This window comes from Malus domestica, chromosome 10 (assembly GCF_042453785.1).
Source record: "Malus domestica chromosome 10, GDT2T_hap1".
In the NCBI taxonomy this organism is placed as follows: Eukaryota; Viridiplantae; Streptophyta; class Magnoliopsida; order Rosales; family Rosaceae; genus Malus; species Malus domestica.
The window spans coordinates 9,462,724-9,482,941 of NC_091670.1; the positions used below are offsets into that span (position 1 = coordinate 9,462,724).

Genomic DNA, 20,218 nt, shown 5'->3' on the forward strand with positions numbered 1-20,218 from the left:
ATGATTCTAAATAAATTATTTCTAATTTAACAAACTTTTCTACAAACGGCATCCCCCTATTTCCACGCTAAACTACCATGGAAATTTTGTTCCCAAAGTTCGGATGGGCCGTTAGATCAGATAATGAACATCTAACGGTCAGAAATAAAACACCGAAAGTGCAGCACTACGAACTAAACGCAGTCAGTAAAACCAGCTCTCTCGTAGCAGTCACTTCCTCTGTTCTTCTTCCCCTTCAGGTTTCAATGGCGGCTGCTGCACAGCTCCCTTTCCAGACCTCATCATCCCTCTCCCTTAAACCCCTGAAGAACCCTATAACCCGAAACCCATTTTCCCAAAACTCCATTCTGCCCCTCCGACTCTCCACCTCCCTAAAACCCCTTGTCCTCCGAGCCGCCGTCGTCTCCCAAAACCCCTCCAAATCCCTGTCCCAAACGACCCCGTTCGAGCATTGCTTCTCCAAATCCTCCGATGGGTTTCTCTACTGCGAGGGCCTCAAGGTCCAGGACGTCTTAGATTCGGTCGAGCGGCGCCCTTTCTACCTCTACAGCAAGCCACAGATCACCCGAAACGTCGAGGCCTACAAGGAGGCGTTGGAGGGGTTGAGCTCTGTCATCGGATACGCCATTAAAGCCAACAACAATCTCAAGATTTTGGAACATTTGAGGCAATTGGGTTGCGGTGCTGTTCTTGTCAGTGGGAATGAGCTCCGGTTGGCTCTTCAAGCTGGGTTCGACCCCACCAAGTAAAAATTCTGCATAACCCAGTTTATATGTATGTGTGTGTATATATATATATAATTGTTTGTGTGAGTATTTGAATTCATGGTTGTACAATTGTGTAAGTGCAGGTGCATTTTTAATGGGAATGGAAAATTGTTGGAGGACTTGGTTTTGGCTGCCCAAGAAGGTGTTTTTATCAATATTGATAGTGAATTCGACTTGGAAAACATTGTTGCCGCAGCGAGAATTGCTGGCAAGAAGGTCAATGTTCTACTTCGGATCAACCCGGATGTAGATCCTCAGGTATGGCATACATAAACTGCAATGTGATGATATTCATGAACCACATGAATCATGTCAGCGAGGATATTACTAGTTAGACATATGAGATGTTCGGTATGCTTTTTAGAAAAATTAGGAAGTAAATCTTTAACTGAAAGCCATTGTTTGATCATTGTGATACTTGAGTTAAACCTCTATGATTTGAAGGTTCTTGATGCATACCTCTAGCTCTAGAAACACAGTTGCCAGAATATTCAAGTTAAAGAATGTGCTTATGGTTCGTGGCAGAGGAATTTGATAAGAATAAGAATATACCAATGCATAATAGTTTTTCCATGTCAACATTATAGAGTAAGATTAATATCATCAGCATCTTAAGCTGTCAATTACCTAGCTATCCAGCAGTGTTTTTTTCCAACTACGCGGGCATCGCCTTTTCTGAAAACATTATCCATGCTATGTTAGCTTGGGCATGGGAAACTGTTTATGATGTTACACGGACAAATTGTTTAAATAACTAGGCCACGACCACCACATATATACTTCTACTTTCTTACTATACAGTGAAATATTACTTTCACCCAATGCTTTTGCTTCAGATAGTTTCTTTTGTGAACTTGATGCCCATTTTTATATTTTAGAAAAACATGTGGGCAGATGTTTGGCATGGAACACTACCATGATGCAGATATCCCTCCTCAAATCACCCCTAACACACCAGTTCCTCCATCTTTAATATCAAGTTTCTGCTATATTTGGATATTATTGTAAAGTTGTACTGTGCATTTGAACTTTCCATTGATTTTAAATCATTGATGTACTGTTTTAACATATGTGTTATTTTCATAGGTTCATGCTTATGTTGCCACTGGAAACAAGAATTCGAAATTTGGTATTAGAAATGAGAAGCTGCAATGGTTTTTGGATGCTGTGAAGGCGCATCCTGATGAGCTAAAACTTGTTGGAGCCCATTGTCATCTCGGATCAACCATTACCAAGGTATGCTGATTACTTGTTCATATCCTTTTATATTATCAATATAATTTTGCCAACTAGGATAAATTTATCAACCATGTTTGTTTGTGGTCATTCTGGAACACATTAAGAAAAACCATAATCAACTCGTTTATACTCTCTTTTTTTTTTTTTTTTTCTTTCTGGTGATAACTGGTTTATACTTCATAATTATAGAGCTACAGCTTTAAAAAAAGAACATGTTTTTTAAAGCTGATCAGCTCATTTTCTTTCTTTTTTCTGTTGATTGACTTATGATTCTTTGTTTTTTTGTTTTCTGCTATGCTGTCTGTATGTGTTGATTGTTTGTCAATATTCTATGACAGGTGCACCCAATTCTCTTATTACAAAATCTAAGTCTCTCTCTCTCTCCCTTTCTTTTGCCAGGTGGATATATTTCGGGATGCTGCTGTTCTTATGGTTAAGTACATTGACGAAATCCGTTCTCAAGGTTTTCAAGTTGATTACTTGAACATTGGTGGTGGACTTGGGATAGATTACTATCATTCTGGTGCCGTACTTCCGAAACCCAGAGATCTCATCAACACTGTGAGTACGATATCTTTTGAATCTTGTTTTCGAACTTAAGTATGCAATTCATGTGTGCATGAGTAATGTGGATAACACCTTAATGTAGTATTACAAATAAGGAGTTATTAACACTGCAGTACGTACATGCATGTTAGGGTGCTCTTTGAAACCTCAACTGTAGACTACCGACTTTGTCCTATCCTTGGGACCTTACAGATGTTTTTATGATGGGTCTTTAGAATTTTGAGTCCATGTATGATAGTTGCATCCACAATTATTACAAGAATGTATAGCCTCTTAAGGAGTTGGCTCACGAAGATCATGTAAGTGCTACAAGGGATTAAGTAGCCCATATCGACCTGTTAGCTTTTTGTTCGCAAATGATCAATTGTCATACCAATATGCCAGGTCTCGTATTTACTATTTTTTTTTTTTTCAAAACGCTTAGACTTTCTTCAGGGTTTTTTTAGGGCTTGCTTCCTTATGGGTATTGTATCAAGAAAATTAACAGTTTTTTCTGTCTATTGATGTAATGTCACTAATATTTTCTCAACATTGATGCTGAGGGTGTAGGTTCGTGATGTGGTCCTATCACAAGGTTTGAATCTTATCATTGAACCTGGTAGATCACTTATTGCAAATTCTTGCTGCTTGGTCAACCGAGTAACAGGTGTCAAAACAAATGGCACCAAAAACTTTATTGTGATCGATGGAAGCATGGCTGAACTTATCCGTCCCAGTCTCTACGATGCTTACCAAGTAAGTTTTCAAGTGTAGTCGACTGCTAGTGTTTCTTTTGATGTCAATTCATTAATGTTAACTGGAGATGATGGACAATTTTGAAATCTATCCCATGTGTGAGAGAAAATTCAAAATAGTCTATGGCGTAGACTGTTGGATCTTTTGTGTGCACTGTATGCATGCGAGTGATTTCTAGTGGCTTGCTGTGTTCCCATGTCACTTTGTTATGGAAACTTCTATCAGCTCCTTTTCATTGAAAAATGACTGAAGTATCTTATCATGCTTCTGTTAGACCATTTACCTTTAATCAAATATCGTATATTTCAGTGGCCTTATCTGACATTTTTGTTGTTTCTGATTAGCTATAATGTTAGACTCGAAATATCATTGGCAGCCTCATAATAATTTATCATTGAATTCATAATGCCCTTTAAGACTTACCATTTTGTTTTTGGCTTAGATCTCAATTGACTTGTGGGAACTTTCTTGCAGCATATAGAACTAGTTGCTCCTACAGCACCTGATGCTGAGATTTCGACTTTTGATGTGGTGGGCCCTGTCTGCGAGTCTGCAGATTTCTTAGGGAAGGACAGAGAACTTCCGACTCCACCTAAGGTAATTGTAAACTGTTTATTGGAGGGTCAGAGCTATAATCATTTGTTGTCTTGTATAACTAGGAGATCAAACAACGATGTTCTTCTGAGTTATTCTGTTCTGGAGGTTTTGGTGCTTGATTGCTAACCAGAGTTGCCCATTTCAGGGAGCTGGTCTGGTGGTTCACGATGCAGGCGCTTATTGCATGAGCATGGCTTCAACTTACAATCTTAAAATGCGCCCTCCAGAGTATTGGGTATGTAATTGTTACTGCAAACAGCCTCTACACGTCCACACCACTATCTATGCTCTTTACCAGTAACTTATTTCTAAGAGATTTTACAATGCATTCAGGTCCAAGAAGATGGATCCGTAGCCAAGATCCGTCATGCAGAGACATTTGAAGACCACATGCGATTCTTTGAGGGTCTTTGATTGCAAGAGGTTGGTAGTCAGCGCTAGCTGAACAGGCCTGAATTTCCCCTTAATTCCTGGTTGTTTGTTGTAACACTGGAACTTATGTGTTCGGATACGAAGTTAGCTCCTTAACGTGATGTGTCGCACCTTATTTTGTTGTTTACGACTGTAGCTGTCTTGAGAGGAAACAGAATAAAAGATTGATAAGCAGCGAAGAATTTATGTAACCATTACCAACCTTTCTCAACTGCATAATCAAGTTTATGCCTCCATACTAATGTAGTTCCAGTTGCAGCGTGAGCTTGTGCACCATACTGTAGGACATTGTGTCTCCTTTGTGTCTCCTTTCTAAATTTGTGACACGTGTTCCTCCACTTAAAGAAGCTTCTATGTCAATTTTTGTGTCATAGTGGTGTGACGGCCTACCAAATTCATCGACTCTGATTCTGACATTTCTTATGAGATCTTAAATATTTTTGTGTTTATTAGGTTAAGCCTCACTTGATGTTATTAGTCTATGAATTATAATATAAGCCGACGATATATAATGATGTGTCACAATTAAATAAATGTGTTATAATTTAAATGTAATAAAACACCACATGACTGAGTTTTTATTACCCAAAAAAAAAATTAGAGTTCCATTTTGAACCTTTTTTGTCTCGTTATATATTATAATTGTCATTTGGAAAGTTTTCATTTCACAATATTACTATTATATTCATGTTTTATTTCTGGTATTTAGATCAAATAAAGAAAAATAAAAAATAAAGGAACAAAAATAAACATGGTATACCAGATGAGAAAAAGAGTATCATAAATCATTTCCCTTACAGAGTTAGTATAATAAGTCATGGGTGAAGAGAGGAGACAGAGACCGAGTGTACAAGCCCAAAAACCCCGACTACTCTGAGGAAGAAGTTCCCTCGCCATTTTCCAATGAACTGCTCGACGAGCTGACGAGTAGAGATACTCAAGAACTCAAAATGCAAAGTTACAAAGGGCTTACTGATCCGTATGACCACTTGGACGGGTTTAATTACGCTATCGAGGGCCGAGTAACTAACGGCGCCACAAGTGTAGGCTATTTCCAACCATCCTCAGAGAAGCGGCTTGGGATTGATTCAAGGAGATTGTGATGGGGTTCATCATGATGACCTCTTGGTCATCTCGGCGGAGATAGCCAACTGTCACTACTACGAAACCATTTATTAGTGTCGCTATGATAATCGACAAGAAATGTATATTACTGTCGGATATTAAGCAAAATCTAACAGAAAATGGATGCACTAGCCAAAATAATAAGCGACAGAATTGCCAGCGTCAGGAAATGAATTTTCTGACAGAAAATACTCTAAAACCGACAGAACTTGTGTCGGATATAACCGACAGAGAATATATTAAAAATGAATAAATAAGAGCATTCTCTGTCAGATAAAACCGACAGAACCGACAGAACTTGTGTCGGATATAACCGACAGAGAATTTATTAATAATGAATAAATAAGAGTATTCTCTGTTGGATAAAACCGACAGAAAATATATTAATAATAAAAAAAATATATAAACAACTTTCAAGAATAAAACTCGTTGGTTACGATCAAGAATAATAACCAATTCAATAAATCTATTCTACTCCAAAATTTATTTATTTTATTATTAATTTGAACCTGATTAACTACTAATAAAATTTATTTGAAATAAAACACAAAGGTGATGAGATTTGGGCATAGCCACACAATGAGCTAGTCATAATTAGTTTCCACAAAACTCGTCGGTTATGAACTTACTACTTACAAGATTCAAATCTAAGATATCCCACTTGCAAATGGAGAATCATACAATTAAACCATTGTAGTAAGTGACATTTGAAAAAAAAATAGAATAATTTAATGTCAAATGATAAAGTTACGAATTTGATATATGGATCATTTGAAATCCATATGTTTCTTCAATACATTTTTTTTTTCAAGCAAATACAAATTTTCTGGGTATTTATAACATTATATATAAGCAATTTAACTATAAAATCCCTAAATATCTTTCGAAAAAGGACTATAATGAACAAATAAATCCCTAAATGTCACTGCCCGTCTTGGGATAATTTTATCGATAGTGTGAAAGGACGATTTTACCCTTAAACGTGGGTAGTGGTGTGTGTACATGACTTAGTTTTAGGTCCAAGTTATTTTCCTAAGTATGTGGAATTAATTGGAAATTAAGTTGTTTTGGTTGGTGGGAGTGGACAACTTTGGACCACACAAAAACACATACACACACACCCGTGCCTTCTCTCTCTCCTCCCTCTTTCGATTTTTTGTAATGTCCGTACAAACCGTACGGACAACACCAAACCGAACCATTTAGTCACAGATCGAGGTTTTGGAAGCCATCATCATCATTCTTGTGAGTCCAGGAGTTGATCCATACTATTTTTAGAACTTGAAACCCTCGAAAACCGAGAACCCGAAATCCCAGTTTGAGGTACTATTCATGCACTAATTATTGCGGGGTTTTTAGAAGATTTTGAGCTTATATGGAGCTTTAGATCATTTCCACGAAGCTCGGAGAAGAAAAACGAGCTGAATTGGACGTCAGGAAGCTCAGGAACAATGAGTTGCAGAGGTGACCGGAATATCGCAATTTTTCCGGCAAGATTCTGTCATTTTTTGGGCTTTAAACAAGTAAGGGAATGTTCTACAAGTTAAGAGCTTCAATTTGGTACTGATTTCATGAAATTTGGATGAAAAACGACTAAGATATAAAGGTTTAAAGTTTTTCTAGTTTTCCGGCGACGGCGATGGTCCGGCGAACCAAGGAAGGAGACAACGGAATATTCCGTCAAGTTTGACAAAATATTCCAACGGCGACAAGTTAGTTTTAACGGTATATGCTACTTTTTAACGGAATATTCCCTAATGCCGTTAGGGTTACCGTCACTGTGCACAGCGTGGGGCATCGGAATTTTTAAAAAAAAATATGGGGGTGTTCGTGAGGTTGTGTAGATCACATTGGTATATTTAAACACCCCATTTGAGCAATGTATGAGAAGTTATTAGTTAGCATTGGTTATGGTCTTTAGATTAACGTTTTTATAGTTGTTTCGCATATAGGGGAGACTTATCCTGAGGACAAGCGCAGTCAAGGGCAACTCGGGGGCTACGACCCTTCGACATACCAGTGAGTGGGTTTTTGATTTTCAGTATATACTTATATACTTGATATTTTCCCAGAAAATGCGTTTAAATGAAAGTATGCTTTGAAATGCCATGCATATAAATTTATATTCAGTATATGAATTAGTATTTGATGCATAATATATAATTGTGGTGCTGTGGACGCTCAGGTAAGCCCATGTGAGTTTATGAATTGTGAATGTGAATAACGGTTGTGATTAATTGATAAACATAGAGCTCATAAACCTGCACCCCGGGTGATTGTGATTTAGCCAGAGATATGGTACATGCTTGTTTATAATGTCACCTCCCGCACTCTATGCTCACATTGGATCCAATTTAGGTGCACAGTCTTATCGTACAGACCATTATAGGTGGTTCTGACTCATAGGTGACTAGCGATTTATCACATAGCTATCATGAGTGCGTAGCATTGAGCATAACTATATTACACCCAGTCTTGTCGTATAGACCTTTTCAGTAGTTCCGACTTGTGTGCAGTGTAGTGCCATATAGGTCATTTGTAGTGACTCCGGCTAGACTGACTAATGAGCTATGAATTCAGCTGTATAGACTTTTGCAAGGGTTCCGGCTAATGTGTTATTTTCAATGAATTTATTTTCACCTGAGTTACTTATCCTATTTATATCTTGGCATGTCATACTTATGATTATGAATATGTATAGCATGATTTGAATCGATATATATAGATATATGTATATGTTTATATTCTATTTATGGGAAAAAGTATACATGTTTTACGGCAAGGGGTTAGAGCATTTGAAAGTTAAATCTGTTCTCAAAACCTTTGTTTTTGCCCACTCATGTTTTCTATTTTGCATCCCTCCAGGGTTTAGGTAGACTTGCTGTTGGTGGTATTTGAGGATTCGACAGTTTTGACAAAATATAATATTCGTATGACCTCTTCTGGTACTGTATAACTAGTACTTGTTATACTGGACTGCACCTAAACTTTCTATGCTTTGATTATGAGTATTTACACTTGTATCTCATTCTTAATACTTTCTTCTTATAAGTGCACATTAGTAAGTAGCTTTTGGTTTTTATTTATTCGTATATTTCTTATCCTTATCGCTTCTGCATTGTGCACATGGCTACGTCACCCTTACGTGACGGCCAGCACGCCTTGATTTTTGGTCGGCGTGTGTCAGTTTGGTATCAGAGCCTAGGTTTAGCAGTCTTGTATATCTTGTGAATGATTTAATCATTGTGATGTCTTATGTCAGAACTATGTCGCCTCGTAGAGAGCCACGTCACTTAGCTGAGCCTAGTTTCCCTGATATTGCTCAATTAGGGGAAGCTATAGCTAATGCCATCCAATCTTTGCTCAGTCCTCCTCGAATGACACATCTTGAGGCCGTGTATAAGCTTAAGCTGAATCATTTCATAGGAAATGAAGGACATGAGGGAGCAGAGAAGTGGCTTAATCATGTTGAGAAGACTTTCCTTGTGATGCAGAGTCAGGGGAATCTTCCTCCTGATAGGTGGGTCAAGACGACTACCTGGTTTTTGGGTTCGGAGCCTGCATCCTGGTGGAGAGATGAGTCGTATCAGATGCCACTAGAGGTTGTAGCCGATTGGGAAGTGTTTAACAGTTGTTTTGGAAAAGTTTTATTCCCACTGAGTACATTGATCGTAAGAAACAAGAGTTTACGCATCTAAAACAAGGAAAGATGTCAACGAATGAGTATTACAGGAGGTTCACTGATTTGTCTCGATATGATCCGGAGGTTGCTGCTAATCTGGTCGAGATGCTCCGTCGTTTCAGGTTTGGTACTAAGAAGAAATGGTGTTCTATAGTGACATCGACTCCCTGTGCCACTTACCAGGAGTTTTATGAGGTTTTATTGCGGATTGAGGACTTAGAGAACATGCCCAGTGAAAGTGAAGATGAAGAAGAAAAGAACGGGAACCAGAGGCAAGATGATAAATGTAAATGTCAATCATCTCAGGGATCTCGTAAGACCCAGAGTTTTAAGAGAAGTGGTGTTAGCTCCAACTCTTCTAGTGGAGGTTTGAGCTCTAATGTGTAGAAGAGAGGTGGTAGATTTGCTAGAGGCCCAAGATTTCAGAGGCAGATGGACTTTGGTGGTTCAGGTGCTCCTTTATGCCGCAGGTGTAATAATAAGCATTTTGGAGAGTGTATGAGAGGCAGCAGTACATGCTATACTTGTGAACAGATGGGGTATAGGGCTACACATTACCCTTAGAATCAACAGAGGCCCCAACAGCCTTCCTTACCACCACTTGCGACAACCTAACAAGCTTCAAGACCTAGTGGTTATGCTCAAACTGGTAGTGGAGGTGCTTATCATTATCAGAGCGACGTCGCTCCTTATACTACATGGCAGTATCAGTACTCACAGGATCCTCATTATCAGGGTGGTTACCTGAAGGAAACTTTTTGTCCTAGCTAATAACATGTGAGAATATTTGAACACATATGCAAACTATTAACACATTAAAGTAGGCATGCATTTAAAACAATTCTAAAACCCATGACTTTCAAAGCCTAGTGAATGGTGAACCAAGAGACTCTTTAACAACATTAAAGAGAATGAAGGTTTTAGAGATTCATTACCCTTGAAGCTCATCCTTGTTTACACAAGGGATTCACCCAAGTGGAGGGCCTTCAAGTCACCTCCTAGCTCCTTGGATCTTCCTTGCGATTTCTTTCCTTTTGATGCTCCTTTGCTCCTTAAGGATGTGAGGAAAGGATCTCCAAAAACACCAAAGGTTTGGTGTCTCTAAGTTTCCACACCAAGGATGAGGTGTGAAGATGAAATGGATGACTTAGAGAAGAAAATATTGCTAGCTATTTCTTCCCTATGTGGCCGGCCTCCTTGTAGAGAAAAAGAGAGAAAATGTTTCACCTCTTTGCCTCAAGGAAACCCTAATGAGGTAAAAGCTATAAAGATGCTTTTATATCTCTTTTCTTAGGTGAGTGGCAAACTTGCAATTAAGCAAAACTTCCCACTACCCTTGCTATGGCCGGCCATCTTAAGTGATTGGGCTATTTGCCCATATTTTTTTTAGTTGTCATACAACTTAAACATAATGGGCCTAGTGGACCATACCCTTTTGGACCCCGAAGCCCAAAACTAACTTAAAAGCCCAATACGAACCTTTCGTAAAATTAATTAACTAATTAATTAATCTTGACCATTCTCAATTAAACCATTTAATTGCTTATCCATCTCATTTATATTTCTTCACTTTCATCCTTACTCGGTGTACGATCCATTAGGTTCCAATTAGTGAGGCAGTGAGCGATTGTTACTCTTAACGATCGATTGTGAATTGAAACAACATTTCAATTCTCCCTTTGTTGAAGATTAGTGTTTGCTAATCTTCAGGGCTTCCACAAACCATGAGTGACACCTAGCAGTATGTCATGGCTACCCAAGCTAAGTAGAATTGGTTGGAGAACCTATCCAGTTACAATCACAATGCAATACGGTCATTCTCTAATACAATACTCTTAATCACATTGTTTGAGTGATAGTTTGTTTCATGTCTACTATCCAATGTAATACTTCTCTATATGATTCAATTGAATATGATTTGGAACATACTTCCTAAGTCATATTTGTATGCTTTGGCCAAAGACTCCCGAATCATATCTTAAAGTATTCTCCTTCCACCATGGAAGGTTAGAGATCCCTTGTTGTGCATTCATATGCCTACATGACTAGATAGCTTGACCCCAACAATGTCGTGGACACTCTCGATGGAATGCCTTTGACATGATTAAAGATCAAGGACCTAACCGTTAGACATCTATGATGCCTCAGGTCAAATGACTACTTTGCATATTGCAACTTACGAGTTCTTACATGACATGTATGTTCGAACTCTCTTTTGATCGTTGCTCAGTGTACTTGATTACTCTTTCAAGCACATATGTGTTTGTCTTAGTGTCCAACACTAAATGACTTGAGACTAGTCATACTCACGCTTGAGTTAACATAACACATACTAACCTTAACGGATTATCAATGCCCAATTGGCAATCCTATGGCTAGGAACGTTTTAGGAATGAACATAAGAGAAAGGTCTCGTTAATTTAACTTACTTAAATCACTTCTCTCTTAGATCAAATACATTCCTTGGATTCCCTTATTGCTTAAACACATGATACAATAAATAGTGATTAACAATAAGCTTTGCCCTTCATTAAACATATATAATAGTTTAATACATTAAGTATTACAAAAGCTATTACATCAAATGAGTGGCTTTGTGGGCATACTTCCAACATTACCCTCAGTATTAGGGAGGTTCTATGCCATATTAGCCATATTCAGCAAGTGGATCCCAATGGTACTAGAGGGGACAACCCCAACAGGTAGAGATTGCTGCTAGCAGTGCAAGATCTTCGAGGCAGTCTGGTTAGCCAAGACAAGGGCGAGGTATTCATGCTAGCAGAGGTTGTGGTGGATAACAGCAGAATCATGGATGTATCCATAACATGACATTGCAAGATGCTCAGAACAATCCTGATTTAATCATGGGTACGTTAAATATTCTTGGTCATTTTGCTAAAATATTGAATGATTGTGGTGCTACACATTCTGTTGTTTCTCATACATTTGCTCAAATGACGCAACCTCATCCTACACCTCTAGGATACAATTTAGAGTTTTCTATGCCTAGAGGGGAGAGATGTTATGTGGATCGAGTCTATCCAGGATGTCCAGTGATGGTGGAGGATGTTGTTATGCCAGCTAACCTTATTCCGTTAGACATTGTTGATTTTGATGTGATTTTGGGCACTGATTGGTTGCACTACAATCATGCCAAAATAGATTGTTATAGAAAGACAGTCACATTTCATCGTCCTGGATTACCTGAAGTTACATTTGTAGGATAGCCGAGCGGGGTAAGGCATAATGTTATTTCTGCCATGAAAGCCAAAAGATTGTTGTCAAAAGGTTGCAGTGGCTCATGTGGTGTTGAATGATAATACTCCTAGTAGTGTGGAGGATGTGCATATGGTCATGCATTTTCCTGATGTGTTCCCTGATGATTTACCTGGATTGCCACCAGACAGAGATGTGGAGTTCGTTATTGATCTGCTTCCAGGTGCGGATCCTATATCTTTGACTCTTTATAGAATGACTCCTGCTGAATTAAGGGAATTGAAATTTCAATTGCAAGAATTAGTGGATAAAGGTTTTCTTCAACCTAGTACTTTACCTTGGGGAGCTCCAGTTTTATTTGTGAGGAAGAAAGACAGAAATTTGAGGCTATGCATTGATTACAGGCAATTGAATCGGGTAACAATTAAGAACCGTTATTCGTTACCTCGTATAGATGATTTGTTTGATCAACTCCGAGGTGCCTGTGTGTTCTCTAAGATTGACTTGAGGTCTGGTTACTACCAGTTGAAGATTAGAAGTGAAGATGTCCCTAAAACAGCTTTTAGGACTCAATATGGTCATTATGAGTTTCTTGTGATGCCATTTGGGTTAACTAATGCACCAGCAACTTTCATGGATTTAATGAATCAAGTATTCCAGCCATATTTGGACAGGTTTGTCATTGTCTTCATTGATGATATTCTGATATACTCTAAGTCTAGAGTTGAACATGCTAGACATCTTAAATTGGTGTTGAAAAGTTTAAGGGAACACCAGTTATATGCTAAGTTTAGCAAATGCCAATTCTGGTTAGATCAAGTGGCATTTTTGGGACATGTTATATCAGCTCAAGGCATTCGAGTGGATTCTCAAAAAGTGGCAGCTATGGAGAATTGGGAGCAACCTTGAACCGTCACTAAGGTACGGAGTTTTTTTGGCCTTGCAGGCTATTATAGACGGTTTGTTAAGGATTTTTCAGTGATTGCTTTACCATTGACGAGGTTGACCAGGAAGGATGTTAAGTTTGAGTGGGATGATAATTGTGAGGAAAGTTTTCAGCAGTTGAAGTATTATCTCACTCATGCACCTGTTTTAGCACTCGCGGATGATAATGGTAATTTCGAGGTCTACAGTGATGCTTCTTTGAATGGTCTGGGTTGTGTATTGATGCAACATGGTAGGGTGATTGCTTATGCTTCGAGACAGTTGAAACCTTATGAGAGGAATTACCCTACTCATGATCTGGAGTTAGCAGCTATCATCTTTGCTTTAAAGATTTGGAGGCATAATCTTTATGGTGAGAAATGTAAGATCTTCACGGATCATAAGAGTCTTCAGTACCATTTTACTCAGAGAGATCTTAATCTGCACCAGCAGAGGTGGATTGAGCTACTTAGTGATTACGATTGCACAATTGAATATCACCCTGGTCGTACAAATGCAGTGGCGAATGCACGTAGTAGGAAGACTCTAGTTAGACTTAATGCCATTTATGCTTGTCATGTTCCTTTTCTTGCGGATTTGAGGTCCACTGGAGTGGAGTTATGAGTGGAAGATCGAGAGGAAGCCTTACTTGCTAATTTTCAAGTTAGGCCAATTTTAATTGATCGAGTGCTTGAAGCCCAGACGAATGATGAAGAGACCCAGGAAATAATTCAAGCAAGGAATCAGGGGAAGAAGAAAGATTTCAAAATTCGAGAAACTGATGGCATGTTTATGCAAGAGAGCAGAATGTATGTGCCGAATAATGCAGAGTTAAAGAAAGAAATCCTTGATGAAGCACATATTTCGGCATATGCAATGCATCCAGAAGGTACCAAGATGTATCATGCCATTCGACTATTTTATTATTGGCCAGGTATGAAAAGAGAAATTACCGAGTATGTGAGTAGGTGTGCCATTTTCCAATAGGTTAAAGCTGAAAGGAAGAAACTGTTTGGGTTGATGCAGCTACTTCCCGTTCCACAATGGAAATGGGAAAATATTACCATGGATTTTGTGTACAAGCTTCCTCGTACACAGAATGGTTATGACGGCATTTTGGTGATAGTTGATTGGCTTACTAAGTCAGCACACTTTATTCCTCAAAATACCCATTAAGCCGATCAGCTAAGTTATTCATATCAAAGATTGTGAAGTACCATGGTGTTCCTCGATGTACTTCTAAGTTCTGGATAACATTCTAGGAAGCTTTTGTTACAAGATTACTTTATAGTACGGCATATCATCCTCAGACAGATGAACAATCTGAGAGGACTATTCAGACATTAGAAGATATGCTGAGATCTTCAATGCTGTAGTTTGGCGATGGTTGGCATGATTGGTTGGATTTGATGGAATTTTCCTACAACAACAGTTACCATTCGAGTATTGGTATGACACCTTTTGAGGCATTTTATGGTAAATCTTGTCGTGCACCCTTATGTTGGTCAGAGGTTGGTGAAAGAGTTTTAATGGGTCCTGAGATAGTTGAGGAGACCACTCAGAATATTCAGGTAATTAAGTCTAACCTGAAAGCGGCCCGTGATCCATAAAAGAGCTTGGCAGACAAGCATGCCACTAACCAGGTGTATAAAGTGGGTGATTGGGTGTTTTTGAAGCTATCACCATGGAGAGGTGTTGTGCGGTTTGGAAAGAAAGGCAAGTTAAGTCCTAGGTACATCGGGCCATATTTAATCATTGAAAAAGTTGGTGAAGTTGCTTATAGACTTGAGTTGCCTTCAGGGTTGTCTAAGGTACACGATGTGTTTCATGTTTCTATGCTTTGACATTATGTCTCAGATCCTTCACATGTGATACCTCTTTAACCTTTGGAAATTAATTCGGATGTGACTTATGATGAGGAACCAGTGACTATTTTGGATTGGAAAGACAAGGTTCTGAGAAATAAAACAATGCGTTTGGTGAAGATTTTGTGGAGAAATCATTTAGTGGAAGAAGTTACTTAGGAGACAGAGGATCATATGAGAGAGATGTATCCACGCCTATTTTATGATTATTAGTGGATTGTATGATTGTATAAATTTCAAGGACGAAATTTTATAAGATGGGTAGATTGTCACAGCCCATCCTGGGATAATTTTATCGATGGTGTGAAAGGACGGTTTTACCTTTAAACGTGGGTAATGGTGTGTGTACATGACTTAGTTTTAGGTCCAAGTTATTTTCCTAAGTATGTGGACTTAATTGGAAATTACGTTGTTTTGTTGTTTTGGTTGGTGGGAGTGGACAACTTTGGACCACACAAAAACACATACACACACACACACACCTGTGCTTTCTCTCTCTCCTCCCTTTTTCGATTTTTTGCAATGTCCGTACAAACCGTACAGACAACACCAAACCGAACCATCTAGTCACAGATCGAGGTTTTGGAAGCCATCATCATCATTCTTGTGAGTCCAGGAGTTGATCCATACTATTTTCAGAACTTGAAACCCTCGAAAACCCGAGAACCCGAAATCTCAGTTTGAGGTACTATTCATGCACTAATTATTGCGGGGTTTTTAGGAGATTTTGAGCTTCTAAGGAGCTGTAGATCATCTCCAAGAAGCTTGGAGAAGAAAAACGAGGTGATTTGGACGTCAGGAAGCTCGGGAATAGTGAGTTAGAGGTGACAAGAATATTGCGATTTTTCTAGCAAGATTCCGTCATTTTTGTGGCTTTAAATAGGTAAGGGAATGTTCTACAAGTTAAGAGCTTCAATTTGGTACTGATTTCATGAAATTTGGATGAAAAACGACTAAGATATAAAGGTTTAAAGTTTTTCTAGTTTTCCGGCAACGGCGATAGTCCGGCGAACCAAGGAAGGAGACAACGGAATATTCCGTCAAGTTTGACAAAATATTCCAACGGCGTCAAGTTAGTTTTAACGGTATATGCTACTTTTTAACGGAATATTCCCTAACGCCGTTAGGGTTACCGTCACTGTGCACGGCACTTGCCCGGGCGTGGGGCATCGGAAATTTTTTTCTAAAAATATGGGGGTTGTTCGTAAGGTTGTGTAGATCATGTTGGTATATTTAAACACCCCATTTAAGCAATGTATGAGAAGTTATTAGCTAGTATTGGTTATGTGCTTTAGATTAACATGTTTATAGTTGTTTCGCATATAGGGGAGACTTATCCCGAGGATGAGCGCAGTCAAGGGAGACTTAGGGGCTACGACCCTTCGACATACCAGTGAGTGGGCTTTTGGTTTTCAGTATATACTTATATACTTGATATTTTCCCAGAAAATGCGTTTAAATGAAAGTATACTTTGAAATGCCATGCATATAAATTTATATTCAGTATATGAATTAGTATTTGATGCATAATATATAATTGTGGTGTTATGGACGCTCACGTAAGCCCAGGTGAGTTTATGAATTGTGAATGTGAATAACGGTTGTGATTAATTGATAAGCATAGAGCTCATAAACCTACACCCCGGGTGATTGTGATTTAGCTAGAGATATGGTACATGCTTGTTTATAATGCCACCTCCCGCAGTCTATGCTCACATTGGATCTAATTTAGGTGCACAGTTTTGTCGTACAGACCATTATAGGTGGTTCTGACTCGTAGGTGACTAACGATTTATCGCATAGCTATCATGAGTGCGTAACATTGAGCATAACTATATTACACCCAGTCTTGTTGTACAGACATTTTCAGTGGTTCCGACTTGTGTGCAATGTAGTGCCGTATAGGTCATTTGTAGTGACTCCGGCTAGATTGACTAATGAGCTATGAATTCAGCCGTACAGACTTCTGCAGGGGTTCCGACTAATGTGTTATTTTCCATGAATATATTTTCACCTGAGTTACTTATCCTATTTATATTTTGGCATGACATACTTATGATTATGAATATGTATAGCATGATTTGAATTGATATATATATATATATATATATATATATATATATATATATATGTATATGTTTATATTCTATTTATGGGAAAAATTATACATGTTTTACGGCGAGGGGTTAGAGCATTTGAAAGTTAAATGTGTTCTCAAAACCTTTGTTTTTGCCCACTCAAGTTTTCTGTTTTGCACCCCCTTCCAGATTTTAGGTAGACTTGCTGTTGGTGGCATTTGAGGATTCGACGGTTCTGACAAAATATAATATTCGTAGGACCTCTTCTGGTACTGTATAACTGATAGGAGCATATTTATGCGACTTAGTTGGCTTGTTCTTGTGCATTTATGTCGTGTTTCCTTAGTTATTTTAATGTTTAAAGTTATTTTCGTGTGTTTTCAGATTTTATGGACAAAGTAGGCAAGAAGATGCATTTTGGAGCATTTTGGAGCAAAATGGAGCTTGGAATGCATGTCACATATTTGGGCCAAAGTGGATGGACGAATTTGAGAACTAAAGAGGCCAAGAATGTGAAGAATTATGGTCCAAAAGATGAAGAACTCAGCCCAAAAATTTGTCACCCCAACTTGCCTTCATTGCCATGCAAAACAACATAGAATTCCCTTTGGATTCCCATGCCATGCTTGATCACTCTTGTCCCCTACATAATTTCTGATTTCATGCTTCAATTCATTTAATTATTACACTTAATTGCTTGATACCTCTTGTTCCCTTCACCCACAAAATTTTATACAACTTTCACAACCATAACATGCACCAATTGATGCTCCATCATTCACATTTGGAATCCCATGCCTTGTGTACCACATGTTGCTGCACCTTTGACCCATTTATTGACACATTTTCACCTCCCTTTCCATCTCTATGCAATGTACACAATCATTCATGCCCCCTAGCTACAAGACCACTCCATTTTACCCTTCACACCTTGCATCATCACTTCATTTTCACCCTTGGACCATTGCACACCACATACACTCTTTGCCGTGCATTCTCCCTAGCCTAACCTGATTCTCTAAGGTTTTTGGGGCCTATATATACATGTTTACACCCCTTGGCAAAGGGTTCACACTCTCATATTCATCATTCATCACAGAAAATTCTCCATACAACCTCTAGGTAGCAAAACACCCCAAAAACACCATTCTAGTGCCTAGAAAACATAACAGCCACTCCACCTTCTTCCACCCTCTTTGCCTAGTTCTCCACCACCCTCCAACCCTCAAACACTCCTCCACACTTACCCTAAACCTTTTCATACCATTCCCCATCCATTCTACATCATAAAACTACCCAAAAATCCGTCCACAAAGCAATCTGCCGCAAGCAAGCAAAAGGAGAATTCTTGGATGCACTTGCTACCCAAGTTGGAGCATTTTAGGTGTTTTCTTTCCTTTAATTTTAATGTCTAATTTTATGTATCTTTGCTTTGTGAGTATGAGGAACTAAATCCCTCTTAGTTAGGGGGTGATTCGAAACCATGTTCATACTTGCAATATGATTTGATTACATCCAGTTGTGATTCATAAGTTGTGAATTCAATTTACTTATCCGATCGTATAAGAAATGATTTGTGTACGTTGGTTGAGAGTGCACACTTAATTTTCATGCATGAATTTAACGCTAGAATATAAGGGAGTTTCACCTAATCGTTATGAACTTATATTCACAAGTAGTGAAGGTTGCTAGTCACAATCACGTTAAGTAAATTCTTGGCATAAGTTTCATGCAAATCATAGTAACGAGTGTCTCGTCAATGCTTATGTTTTTCATAGAACTTAATGATTCTTGCTTGTATCTCTATTATGCAATTCATGTAGGGAACTTATAGGGAATGTTTTGGGTTGTCGTATGCAATCATCCAACCTAATAACTTGTGGAAAAACTGAGGGTTAATTAGTGCAATTCACGGTTAATTTGGGGCGTTGAGTATTCATAGCTTATCGAAAAGCAACTGGAAATGGTTTTGTTGCAAGTGTGACATGTGTGGAGAAGAACCTCCTAGCTAGCCTTCCATCCATAAGTTTCATTCAAATTCATTTTACAATCTGTTTTGATTCACTTAAATTTGTCTAAGAATTTGTTTACTTTGTTCTTGTCTTAATTTAATTATTTTCGTCCAAAATCAACCCCATCTTATTTCTTTGAGTCATATTAATTAGAACTTGTCTTAGATTATGTTTTTAAGTGTTTTAGTTCATTAGAAAACCAAAATTCGTCCAAGTTTGTGTTAGAGTCCCAAAACTGCCCAGATTGTGTGTTTAAGGTAGTTTTGAGTGTTTAGGGGCTGTTTTGAGTCTTTTGGTTTGTTTTAGTGTTTTAAAGTATAGTTTTGCATTCTTTGAGTCTAGTTAGTGTTTTAAACTTTGTTTTTACGTTTTCAAGTCAGTTTCCAAGTGATTTAGCAATCCCTCCTAATCCCCGGCCTAGAACGATCTCTACTTACATACTTTACTACAATTGATAAAAAGAGGGTTTAATTTTGTGTGTTAACTTATTTTTCACATCAATAACTAATACTTGTCCTACTAGACTGCACCTAGACTTTCTATGCATTGATTAGAAGTATTTACACTTGTATCTCATTCCTAATACTTTCTGCTTATAAGTGCACATTAGTAGCTTTCGGTTTTTATTTATTCGTATATTTCTTATCCTTATCGCTTCCGCACTGTGCACATGGCTACGTCACCCTCATGTGACGGCCAGCACACCTTGATTTTTGGTCGGGGTGTGTCACTAAATATCTATGAAATCCCAATAAGATGGAGCCTTTATTGATATTTTCCAAAATATGAATGATTCATATCCAACAAAAATATAAATTAAATCATTGGTGGAAGCATGTGGATGGACTTATAGCGCTTTGCTTGTCTATGTGCTCAAGGGCTTGCATAGCTTCTGCCTTGTTCATCCATGGTGATTGAAGCAAGAAGGAGAAGGGGAGAAGAGATGGAGAAGGAAATGAGGAGAGGAGAAAAGGGGGAA

General features: G+C 38.3%; 1 protein-coding gene across 1 annotated transcript; it reads left to right on the top strand.

Annotated features, from left to right (window-relative positions):
- Positions 1 to 46: 46 nt before the first annotated feature.
- On the top strand, positions 47 to 4,697 carry LOC103440371 (diaminopimelate decarboxylase 1, chloroplastic-like). Its single transcript, XM_008379043.4, has 8 exons — positions 47 to 745; positions 851 to 1,025; positions 1,854 to 2,003; positions 2,406 to 2,567; positions 3,123 to 3,308; positions 3,783 to 3,905; positions 4,051 to 4,140; positions 4,239 to 4,697. Exons 1-8 carry the CDS (start codon positions 78 to 80, stop codon positions 4,317 to 4,319), a joined length of 1,635 nt encoding a protein of 544 aa, XP_008377265.3. The 5' UTR covers positions 47 to 77; the 3' UTR covers positions 4,320 to 4,697.
- The last annotated feature ends 15,521 nt before the right edge of the window (positions 4,698 to 20,218 follow it).